The 12,922-nt window shown below is 46.8% G+C and overlaps 1 protein-coding gene across 1 annotated transcript; it reads right to left on the reverse strand.

Moving 5' to 3' along the window:
• Positions 1-212: 212 nt before the first annotated feature.
• LOC115189849 (transmembrane protein 243-like) lies at positions 213-12,828 on the reverse strand. Its single transcript, XM_029748372.1, has 5 exons — positions 12,691-12,828; positions 8,900-9,100; positions 6,330-6,380; positions 2,249-2,353; positions 213-801 (listed from the first exon to the last, which is right to left on the reverse strand). The coding sequence occupies exons 2-5, from the start codon at positions 8,990-8,992 to the stop codon at positions 673-675; spliced, it is 378 nt and encodes a 125-aa protein (XP_029604232.1). The 5' UTR covers positions 8,993-9,100; positions 12,691-12,828; the 3' UTR covers positions 213-672.
• Positions 12,829-12,922: the final 94 nt, after the last annotated feature.

Raw genomic sequence — 12,922 nt, forward strand, 5'->3', positions numbered from 1 at the left:
TACTGTAATCTGATGGTCTTCCTGATCACCTCTGGAGGTAGGCAGACGCACAGGCAGCACAATTCTCATCTTTTAACCAATCAGAGCAACTCTTTTGCCAATAACAGGGTGAAACATCAGAATTAGGCTGACTAAACGCAGCCGAAGTAAAATAAATAATCTGTCATAATTTGCACACAAGGATGGATCAGGAAATCTGGTCACAATGAGTAGACAGTGGATAAGAGACATTTTAATACCATGTGTAGACACTTTTCTGAAAATGTGGGACAATCAGAATGTGGCTGAGAAGAAGACGCCAGCTATCAACAAAGCTTATGGCAGAGGTGCAGGACAACAACTCACAGGCCAGACAGGATATGATTATTTATTGCATAAAATACTAAATAAAAAAAGCAACAAACGGTCTGAACAATCCTAAAGTGATTGCTGTGCAGAGCGGTCAGATGATCTGTGCAGCGCCATTGATTGGTGGAGTAGAAACAGTCACTTGTCTGGAAACTGTCTGTCCTTTTTGTGCTTGTGTGGAATGTGGGCCCCCCCCCCCATCGGAACTGGTACTGGGCAGGTCAGCCATCCTCCTGGTATAACTGGTCCCACTAGTCCACCTGGTTCCACTAGTCCAGTCAGTGACCGTGTGTGGCAGTAAGGGTGAGTAAGGCATGTCCAGTCTCACGTCCCTCTGCCCACGTCGTGGAAGTACAGGTTAGCACAGAGACACAGCAGTATGATGGAGGCCAGCATGTAGTAGATTAACTTTCTGAACTTCGGATCCAAGTCCCCCTGCCGGTACCAGACAATCTACAGGAGGAAGACCGAGAGATTCAGCTTAACCCCTGCAGGTACCCACCCCAAGTCCCCCTGCCGGTACCCACCCCAAGTCCCCCTGCCGGTACCCAACCCCAAGTCCCCCTGCCGGTACCCAACCCCAAGTCCCCCTGCCGGTACCCAACCCCAAGTCCCCCTGCCGGTACCCACCCCCAAGTCCCCCTGCCGGTACCCAACCCCAAGTCCCCCTGCCGGTACCCAACCCCAAGTCCCCCTGCCGGTACCCAACCCCAAGTCCCCTGCCGGTACCCAACCCCAAGTCCCCTGCCGGTACCCAACCCCAAGTCCCCCTGCCGGTACCCAACCCCAAGTCCCCCTGCCTGTACCCAACCCCAAGTCCCCCTGCCTGTACCCAACCCCAAGTCCCCCTGCCTGTACCCAACCCCAAGTCCCCCTGCCTGTACCCCACCCCAAGTCCCCCTGCATGTACCCCACCCCAAGTCCCCCTGCATGTACCCCACCCCAAGTCCCCCTGCATGTACCCCACCCCAAGTCCCCCTGCATGTACCCCACCCCAAGTCCCCCTGCATGTACCCCACCCCAAGTCCCCCTGCCGGTACCCCACCCCAAGTCCCCCTGCAGGTACCCCACCCCAAGTCCCCCTGCAGGTACCCCACCCCAAGTCCCCCTTGCATGTACCCCACCCCAAGTCCCCCTTGCATGTACCCCACCCCAAGTCCCCCTGCATGTACCCAACCCCAAGTCCCCCTGCATGTACCCAACCCCAAGTCCCCCTGCATGTACCCAACCCCAAGTCCCCCTGCATGTACCCAACCCCAAGTCCCCCTGCATGTACCCAACCCCAAGTCCCCCTGCATGTACCCAACCCCAAGTCCCCCTGCATGTACCCAACCCCAAGTCCCCCTGCATGTACCCAACCCCAAGTCCCCCTGCATGTACCCAACCCCAAGTCCCCCTGCATGTACCCATGAGATTGGGTACCGGCAGGGGGACGTGGGGTGGGGTACCGGCAGGGGGACGTGGGATTGGGTACCCCACCCCACCCCACGTCCCCCTGCCGGTACCCAATCTCACCCCACGTCCCCCTGCCGGTACCCCGCCCCACGTCCCCCTGCCGGTACCCAATCTCGCCCCACGTCCCCCTGCCGGTACCCAATCTCGCCCCACGTCCCCCTGCCGGTACCCAATCTCACCCCACGTCCCCCTGCCGGTACCCCGCCCACGTCCCCCTGCCGGTACCCCAGCCCACGTCCCCCTGCCGGTACCCCAGCCCACGTCCCCCTGCCGGTACCCAACCCCACGTCCCCCTGCCGGTACCCAACCCCACGTCCCCCTGCCGGTACCCAGCCCCACGTCCCCCTGCCGGTACCCCGCCCCACGTCCCCCTGCCGGTACCAGAAGATCTACAGGAGGGAGAGATTTATCCTCTTCAGACCCAAAGAAAGCAGTGTGTACTCACCAGCACCATGGCCGAGCCGCAGGTCAGCAGGATACAGAAAGCCAAGAAGATGTTGAGTGGCCAGGGAGGCAACGAGGGGAACACGAATGAACTGATCACTGTTACCTAGGGAACACAATCACCACCTAACTGATCACTGTTACCTAGGGAACACAATCACCACCTAACTGATCACATTTTTTTTTAAAACAACAAGACAATACAAAAGGCCGCTCAAATCAGTGGGTGATCTGGTCAGTGGGTGCACTCAACCCCACCCGCTCCTAGACACCAGCAGAGCGAAGCCCAGCACCCAAGGGATTTTCCAAGTGTGGGGAGGACCAAGCCCCGCTCAATGCCCGGGCGGGCATGGAAGGGAGCACATCCATAACTACCAGGACCAGCACAGACACCTCTCACAGTATGAAACCACCCATAACTACCAGGACCAGCACAGACACCTCTCACAGTATGAAACATCCAGAACTACCGCTGCAGACAGCCACAGATCCCCCTGCAGACAGCCACAGATCCCCCTGCAGACAGATCCCCCTGCAGACAGCCACAGCTAACCCTGCAGACTAGAGGTTGACCGATTAATCGGAATGGACGATTAATTAGGGCCGATTTCAAGTTTTCATAACAATCGGTAATCTGTATTTTTTTTTTTTACACCTTTACTTAACTCGGCAAGTCAGATTAAGAACACATTCTTATTTTCAATGACGGCCTAGGAACGGGGGTTAACTGCCTTGTTCAGGGGGGGGTTCTGGGATTCGTTTTTGCAACCTTCCGGTTACTAGTCCAACGCTCTAACCACCTGCCTTACATTTTACTCTACGAGGAGCCTGCATGGCAGGCTGACTACCTGTTACGCGAGGGCAGCAAGAAGCCAAGGTAAGTTGCTAGCTAGCATTAGACTTATCTTATAAAAAAACTATCAATCTTAACATCATCACTAGTTAACTACACATGGTTGATGATATTACTATAATCGATGTGGTGCCTGTTAATTTCTCATCGAATCACAGCCTACTTCGACAAACGGGTGTTGATTTAACAAGCGCATTTGCGAATAAAGCACTGTCGTTGCACCAATGTACCTAACCATAAACATCAATGCCTTTCTTTAAAATCAATAAACAAGTATATATTTTTAAACCTGCATATTTAGTTAATATTGCCTGCTAACATGAAATTGCGTTCATTGTACGCAGAGTCAGGGTTTATGCAACAGTTTGGGCCGCCTGGCTCGTTGCGAACTAATTTGCCAGAATTTTACGGAATTATGACATAACATTGAAGGTTGTGCAATGTAACAGGAATATTTAGACTTAGGGATGCCACCCGTTAGATAAAATACGGAACGGTTCCGTATTTCACTGACAGGAAAAACGTTTTATTTTCGAGGTGATAGTTTCCGGATTCGACCATATTAATGACCTAAGGCTCGTATTTCTGTGTGTTATGTTATAATTAAGTCTATGATTTGATAGACACTCGCTCTGAGACTTGGAGTGGTTGTTTCCCTTGCTCTGCATGGGTAACGCTGCTTCGAGGGTGGCTGTTGTCGATGTGTTCCTGGTTCGAGCCCAGGTAGGAGCGAGGAGAGGGACGGAAGCTATACTGTTACACTGGCAATACTAAAGTGCCTATAAGAACATCCAATAGTCAAAGGTATATGAAATACAAATCGTATAGAGAGAAATAGTCCTATAATTCCTATAATAACTACAACCTAAAACTTCTTACCAGGGAATATTAAAGACTCATGTTAAAAGGAACCACCAGCTTTCATATGTTCCCATGTTCTGAGCAAGGAACTTAAACGTTAGCTTTCTGACATGGCACATATTGCACTTTTACTTTCTTCTCCAACACTTTGTTTTTGCATTATTTAAACCAAATTGAACATGTTTCATTATTTATTTGAGGCTAAATTGATTTTATTGATGTATTATATTAAGTTAAAATAAGTGTTCATTCAGTATTGTTGTAATTGTCATTATTACAAATAAATAAAATCGGCCGATTTAATCGGCATCAGGGTTTTTGGCCCTCCAATAATCGGTATCGGTGTTGAAAAATCATAATCGGTCGACCTCTACTGCAGACAGCCACAGATCCCCCTGCAGACAGCCACAGATCAACCCATCTTTCCCAGTAAATCATCATTCTACCATTTCCTCTCCCAATTCATTTTTTAAATGTAACTAGGCAAGTCCATTAAGAACAAATTCTTATTTACAATGACGACCTAGGAAGAGTGGGTTAACTGCCTTGTTCAGGGGCAGAACGACAGATTTTTACCTTGTCAGCTCAGGGACTCAATCAGCAACCTTTCGGTTACTGGCACAACGCTCTAACCACTAGGCTAGTGTAGTCATTCATGTTTAACCTGTTGGGGCTAGGGGTCAGTATTGAGAATTTTGAAAAAAAATATGTGCCCATTTTTAACTGCCTCCTACACCAACTCAGAAGCTAGATTTGGATAGAAAACACTCTGAATTTTCTAAAACTGTTTGAATGGTGTCTGTAAGTATAACAGAACTCATATGGCAGTCAAAACCCTGAGACAATTTCTAACAGGAAGTGGGTATCTGATGTGTTGAATTACTTTTAAGCCTATGCCATTGAAACACAGGGACTTATTAATCATTGAGCACTTCCTACGCCATCCACAAGATGTCACCAGTCTTTACAAAGTGGTTTGAGTCTTCTACTGTGAAAACTGACCGAACAAGAGACTTGGAATGTTGGTCATAAGCGGATGGCCAATACTACTCTGGCGCGCGAGTGCATGTTTGGGTACTCTCGTTCCAATACGTTTTAAAAGAGAATGCAATCGTCCGCCTTGAATATTATTGAAGTTCTGATTGAAAAAGGCCCTAATGATTTATGCTATACAATGTTTGACATGTTTGAACTAACGTAAATATATATTTTTCCCTCTTTGGTGAAGACAAGTCCGGCGGGCGACGTTCATGTTTTTGAGTAGCCTACAGGACGCGCTAACAACACGGAGCTTTTTGGACATAAATTATGAGCTTTTTCGAACAAAACTACATTTGTTATGGACCTGGGATTCCTGGTAGTGCCTTCTGATGAAGATAATCAAAGGTAAGGGATTATTTACATAGTATTTTGAATTTTAGATCTCTCCAACATGGCGCCTAGTCTGTATCGCCAAGCCTATTTTTCTGAGCACAGGACCTCGTTTATTGCAAAGTGTGATTTCCCAGTAAAGTTATTTTTAAATCTGGCAATCCGGTTGCGTTCACGAGATGTTAATCTATAATTCTTTGAATGACAATATAATATTTTACCAATGGTTTCGAATAGTAATTATTTAATTTGTTGTGCTGATTGACTGGCGGTATTGGAGGGAAAATATTTTCTCAACATCAACGCCATTGTAAAATGCTGTTTTTGGATATAAATATGAACTTGATAGACAATACATGCATTTTTTGTTCTAACATAATGTCCTAGGAGTGTCATCTGATGAAGATTGTCAAAGGTTAGTGCATCATTTTAGCTGGTTTTCTGCTTTTGGTGACGCCTGTCTTTGCAGTGACAAAACATTACACACAGCTATTTTCAATGTACTGTCCTAACATAATCTAACTTTATGCTTTCGCCGTAAAGCCTTTTTGAAATCGGACAACGTGGTTAGATTAAGGAGATGTTTATCTTTCAAAGGGTGTAAGATAGTTGTATGTTTGAGAAATTTGAATGATGACATTTAATTGTTTTCAAATTTGGCGCCCTTGATATTTCACCTGCTGTTGATCGGGTGTACCAGGGGTGGGACGCTTGCGTCCCACTAGCCCATAGAAGTTAACAGTATTACTGTACAGAGTGTGTCCATGCAACTTGTGTGACTTGTTCAGCACATTTTTACTCCTGAAATTATTTAGGATCCAAAACAAAAGGGGTTGAAAACTTACAAAACATTTCAGCTTCTCATTTTTTTATAAAATGTGTAAAAATGTCTAAAAAAAACACAATCCCACTTTGCCATTATGGGATATTATTATGGGATATTGTGTGAATCCATTCAGGCTGTAACAACACGTGGAAACAGGCCAGGGGTACTTACTACAACGAGCAGGGATGTTAGTCCTCCGATCGCCAGGTTGATGGCTCTGTCCTGCAAGGACAAGAGGACATTACATGAGACAAGACAATAACACACACGCTGTGGCGGTCAAGACTGCCGGTCAGTACGGGCTGGAGATTCCCAGTACGGGCCGGAGATTCCCAGTACGGGCCGGAGATTCCCAGTACGGGCCGGAGATTCCCAGTACGGGCCGGAGATTCCCAGTACGGGCCGGAGATTCCCAGTATGGGCCCAGATGGGGCTGTGGGGGTCAAGACTGCCGGTCTCACGGTAACTAACCGGTAATCACCCCGTTTAGCATCTCCAGGCCTCCACACATACAAGCAGCTGATTGGAACATCTACATTTAGAAAAGTCTAGAATATATTTAATAAAACACCGTCACAATAAATACATGATTGGTTTTAGGTTCAAAGAAACATGATGAAGAAAATGTATTTAGATACTAGATACTGTATGTTATCTGGCTATTCTCCATGATATAGACTGTAGGCTTGTTCATTTATCAGACTAGATACTGTATGTTATCTGGCTATTCTCTATGATATAGACTGTAGGCTTGTTCATTTATCAGACTAGATACTGTATGTTATCTGGCTATTCTCTATGATATAGACTGTAGGCTTGTTCATTTATCAGACTAGATACTGTATGTTATCTGGCTATTCTCCATGATATAGACTGTAGGCTTGTTCATTTATCAGACTAGATACTGTATGTTATCTGGCTATTCTCTATGATATAGACTGTAGGCTTGTTCATTTATCAGACTAGATACTGTATGTTATCTGGCTATGATATAGACTGTAGACTTGTTCATTTATCAGACTAGATACTGTATGTTATCTGGCTATTCTCCATGATATAGACTGTAGACTTGTTCATTTAGCAGACGATATGCTTATAAGTCCTGCGTTATTGTTTTACATGATATGATTTTATAGTAAGAATAATATAATTAAATTTAGCTGAATAAAATAGAAAAGGATATTTTCCCCATTCCGGAGCAGAGCCACATATAAAGTGACCATGTTGAGTGTAAAAGTGTTCATTTGAAACGGGTCCTAGGTTCAGAGTTATTTGAAACAGGTCCTAGGTTCAGAGTTATTTGAAACAGGTCCTAGGTTCAGAGTTATTTGAAACTGGTCCTAGGTTCAGAGTTATTTGAAACAGGTCCTAGATTCAGAGTTATTTGAAACAGGTCCTAGATTCAGAGTTATTTGAAACAGGTCCTAGATTCAGAGTTATTTGAAACAGGTCCTAGATTCAGAGTTATTTGAAACAGGTCCTATGTCCTAGGTTCAGAGTTATTTGAAACAGGTCCAAGGTTCAGAGTTATTTGAAACGGGGCCTATGGCCTCGGTTCAGAGTTATTTGAAACAGGTCCTAGATTCAGAGTTATTTGAAACAGGTCCTAGATTCAGAGTTATTTGAAACAGGTCCTAGATTCAGAGTTATTTGAAACAGGTCCTAGATTCAGAGTTATTTGAAACGGGGCCTATGGCCTAGGTTCAGAGTTATTTGAAACAGGTCCTAGGCTCAGAGTTATTTGAAACTGGTCCTAGGTTCAGAGTTATTTGAAACTGGTCCTAGATTCAGTGAGATATACCTGCTGGAGCGCGTGCTGCTATGGTGACCAGTGAGCTGAGATAAGGCGGGGCTTTACCTAGCAAAGACTTATAGATGACCTGGAGCCAGTGGGTTTGGCGACGAATATGAAGCGAGGGCCAACCAACGAGAGCATACAGGTTGCAGTGGTGGGTAGTACAGTGAGGGAAAAAAGTATTTGATCCCCTGCTGATTTTGTACGTTTGCCCACTGATAAAGAAATGATCAGTCTATAATTTTAATGGTAGGTTTATTTATCCTCATTAACATGCAAATAATTTTATAACATTTTTAACATGAGTTTTTCTGGATATTTTTGTTGTTATTCTGTCTCTCAATGTTCAAATAAACCTACCATTAAAATTATAGACTGATCCTTTCTTTGTCAGTGGGCAAATGTACAAAATCAGAAGGGGATCAAATACTTTCCCCCCCACTGTACAGGCCTCTGAATGAGCTGTCAGATGGTCTCTGGGTGTTCTGAAGGAATCAACACCTTAGAAAGTACCGTCCATGTCATTGTGTTGGGCTTTGGAGCAGCATCCAGAACTACCATGTTCTCCACTGCTTCAACCTGCTGGTGAACTTCTTCCTTCAAATTCACCATCACAGTGAGGTGACTTGTAAAAGCATCATACTGTTATTGATAAGTGTTTAGAGGGAGGGTCAGTGGTTAGAGAGACATAGAGCCATTAGGGTTATATACTGTTATTGATGATTAGTGTTTAGAGGGAGGGTCAGAGGTTAGAGAGACATAGAGCCATTAGGGTTAGGGTAATATACTGTTATTGATGATAAGTATTTAGAGGGAGGGTCAGTGGTTAGAGAGACATAGAGCCATTAGGGTTATATACTGTTATTGTTGATTAGTGTTTAGAGGGAGGGTCAGTGGTTACACACACACACACACACACACACACACACACACACGGCAGGCGTACCCGAGCAGAGGTTTCTCCAAACAGCAGTCTGTTGTCATGGCCGCTGGTGCCATATGTTCTGGAGGTGAAATCATTGGTAGTGAAGTCATCCATGGCTCAGCAGCTCCACCCCATGGACACACAGAGGAACTGCATGCTAGTACCTCCACAGGGGCAGGCCTTACCGGACAGGAAGCAGGGCCAGCCAACCAGATGCCTGACCTGAAGGGTGGGAGGAAGAGGAGAGGGAAGTTAATAGCCTGTCCCTCACCCTATAAAGGGACTGGCTAAAACACTCCCTCTCCCACTTCCCTTTCTTATTCCCCCTATTCCATTACCCCATAAAGGGACTGGCTAAAACACTCCCTCTCCCTCTTCCCTTTCTGATTCCCCCTATTCCATTACCCTATAAAGGGACTGGCTAAAACACTCCCTCTCCCTCTTCCCTTTCTGATTCCCCCTATTCCATTACCCTATAAAGGGACTGGCTAAAACACTCCCTCTCCCTCTTCCCTTTCTGATTCCCCCTATTCCATTACCCCATAAAGGGACTGGCTAAAACACTCCCTCTCCCCTTTCTGATTCCCCCTATTCCATTACCCCATAAAGGGACTGGCTAAAACACTTCCTCTTCCCTTTCTGATTCCCCCTATTCCATTACCCCATAAAGGGACTGGCTAAAACACTCCCTCTCCCACTTCCCTTTCTTATTCCCCCTATTCCATTACCCCATAAAGGGACTGGCTAAAACACTCCCTCTCCCCTTTCTGATTCCCCCTATTCCATTACCCCATAAAGGGACTGGCTAAAACACTTCCACTTCCCTTTCTGATTCCCCCTATTCCATTACCCCATAAAGGGACTGGCTAAAACACTCCCTCTTCCCTTTCTGATTCCCCCTATTCCATTACCCCATAAAGGGACTGGCTAAAACACTCCCTCTCCCTTTCTGATTCCCCCTATTCCATTACCCCATAAAGGGACTGGCTAAAACACTCCCTCTCCCTCTTCCCTTTCTGATTCCCCCTATTCCATTACCCCATAAAGGGACTGGCTAAAACACTCCCTCTCCCTTTCTGATTCCCCCTATTCCATTACCTCCTCTCTTTCCTTGATACCCACTCTTCCCCTTCGCACTCTCATCTCTGTCCCCAGCCCAATCCCAAATCGCCCCCCTAGACACTAGTGGAGATCCCAGATGACTGAATGGGTCTAGGCAATATGGTGGAACTTCCACCTTGCGGCTAGGCTAGGTCCTAGCCTATCAGAGGAAAGTTTGACAATAGTTCTAACTACTTCCACCTGGCCTATCAGAGGAAAGTTTGACAATAGTTCTACTTCCACCTGGCCTATCAGAGGAAAGTTTGAACTAATGTCAAACTGCTTCCACCTGTGAAAAAATCTCAGAACTCCACAAGTCCATAGTGTGTAGTACTAGAGGTCCACCTGGGCCTCCCTCTCCTCCTCTTTTCTCCTCCTGTATCCCTCTCCTCCTGCATCCTTCTCCTCCCTCCCCCCTTCATCCTTCTCCTCCCTCCCCTCTTCATCCTTCTCCTCCCTCCCCTCTTCATCCTTCTCCTTCCCCCCCTTCATCCTTCTCCTCCCTCCCCCTCTTCATCCTTCTCCTTCCCCCCCTTCATCCTTCTCCTCCCTCCCCCTCTTCAACCCTCTCCTCCTCCTCCTCCTTTCTCCTCCTGCATCCTTCTCCTCCCTAGCCCAGCTCTAGCCCCAGCTCTAGCCCCAGCTCTAGCCCTGCTCTACCCCAGCTCTAGCCCCTGCTCTAGCCCCTGCTCTAGCCCCTGCTCTAGCCCCTGCTCTAGCCCAGCTCTAGCCCAGCTCTAGCCCCAGCTCTAGCCCCAGCTCTAGCCCCAGCTCTAGCCCCAGCTCTAGCCCCAGCTCTAGCCCCTGCTCTAGCCCCAGCTCTAGCCCCAGCTCTGCTCTAGCCCAGCTCTACCCCAGAAGTATGTTACTGCACGGTGTAGAAGACCATTCTAGGCCAGGTTTCCTGTTGCAACAACATTCTGGGTGAAAAGGCAGAATTCCTGAGGCAGCTTTGTGCTCCAAAGCCACAGGAACAAGAGGTCCATTATGACATGGGAACGAGCTGCTTCTCTCTAGCCTCCAGCTCCATTTCAGCCTGGGCTCCATAACACATCATAACCCTAAGAGCTGCTGCATGGGATCATGTGAACAGCTACACTGAAAACAACAGCAAATCACCCAACTGGAGTCTAAATGGCCTTGCTAGTTACAAACATTTTATTATTATATTTGAACCTTTATTTAACCAGGCAAGTCTGTTAAGAACAAATTCTTATTTACAATGATGGCCTACCGGGGAACAGTAGGTTAACTTGTTCAGGGGCAGAACGACAGATTTTTACCCTGTCAGCTCCAACCGCCGGGCCCCCCGCCGCCCCAACCGCCGGGCCCCCCGCCGCCCCAACCGCCGGGCCCCCGCCGCCGGGCTCCCCGCAGCCCCAACCGCTGCTACTCGCTGTTTATTATCTATGCATAAGTCACTTTACCCCTACCTACATGTACAAATTACCTCAACTAACCTGTACCCCTGCACATTGACTTTGTACCGGTACCCCCTGTATATAGCCTCCACATTGACTCTGTACCGGTACCCCCTGTATATAGCCTCCACATTGACTCTATACCGGTACCCCCTGTATATAGCCTCCACATTGACTCTGTACCGGTACCCCCTGTATATAGCCTCCACATTGACTCTGTACCGGTACCCCCTGTATATAGCCTCCACATTGACTCTGTACCGTAATACCCTGTATATAACCTCCACATTGACTCTGTACCGGTACCCCCTGTATATAGCCTCCACACTGACTCTGTACCGGTACCCCCTGTATATAGCCTCCACACTGACTCGGTACCGGTACCTCCTGTATATAGACTCCACATTGACTCTGTACCGGTACCCCCTGTATATAGCCTCCACATTGACTCTGTACCGGTACCCCCTGTATATAGCCTCCACATTGACTCTGTACCGGTACCCCCTGTATATAGCCTCCACATTGACTCTGTACCGGTACCCCCTGTATATAGCCTCCACATTGACTCTGTACCGGTACCCCCTGTATATAGCCTCCACATTGACTCTGTACCGGTACCCCCTGTATATAGCCTCCACATTGACTCTGTACCGGTACCCCCTGTATATAGCCTCCACATTGACTCTGTACCGGTACCCCCTGTATATAGCCTCGTTATTGTTATTTTATTGCATTTAAAAAATTAAAAAACATCGGCGCATGTGACAAATACAATCTGAATTGATAGTAGGGTAACGTTATTTGCTTATTTAATTTGGTTTTCCAGGCAAAGTATAATGGAGTTATACTCCAGTCTAGTTGGTGGCAGTAATACAGCATTTATTGGATGTCAACAGCCGTTAAACCTCATCAAAGAAGAAGGTTAAATAATTCATACCGGCGGCAGGGAGCCCCGACATACCGGAACCGGCTAGCTACAGCAAAACAGTCGGTAACAGCTGGTCGTCGTTAGGCTTGCTAGCTAGCTTAGCTATCTTGGGCGCTGACCTCACAGATGTTAATTTAACATTGATTTCAGACACTTATCAAAAGGTCCCAGAACATATCTAGGAGCTTAATGTTAGACGGCTAGCAAGCTAGCTAGTAAGGCTGCTTATCTAACCTTAACGGCGGGTTGTTACTGATAGCATGTCCGCTAACAATAATACTACCAGAACGGCTCCAACCGTCTGCCGAAAACACCGAGTTCAAAGGTTCAACCAAACGTCTACTTTGTTTCAATGTACTTACGTGTCAGAGCATAATAAAAGGTTGTGTTTCAGATGAATATGTGTCAACTACTTGTCAGTTATTCAGTGTCTCCAAAACTTCCAGGAGCGAAATGATTCTGATCGGGTCAACTAGAAATTACAGCCTGGCGGCTTAAAGGGAACGTGACAGTACTCTTAAAGGGAACGTGGGTTATTACGCAGATACACGTTTCAGCAAAGAAAGATTTGCCATTATTCAATACAGTGTACTA

The sequence above is a fragment of the Salmo trutta genome, unplaced genomic scaffold (assembly GCF_901001165.1).
Source record: "Salmo trutta unplaced genomic scaffold, fSalTru1.1, whole genome shotgun sequence".
Classification (NCBI taxonomy): domain Eukaryota; kingdom Metazoa; phylum Chordata; class Actinopteri; order Salmoniformes; family Salmonidae; genus Salmo; species Salmo trutta.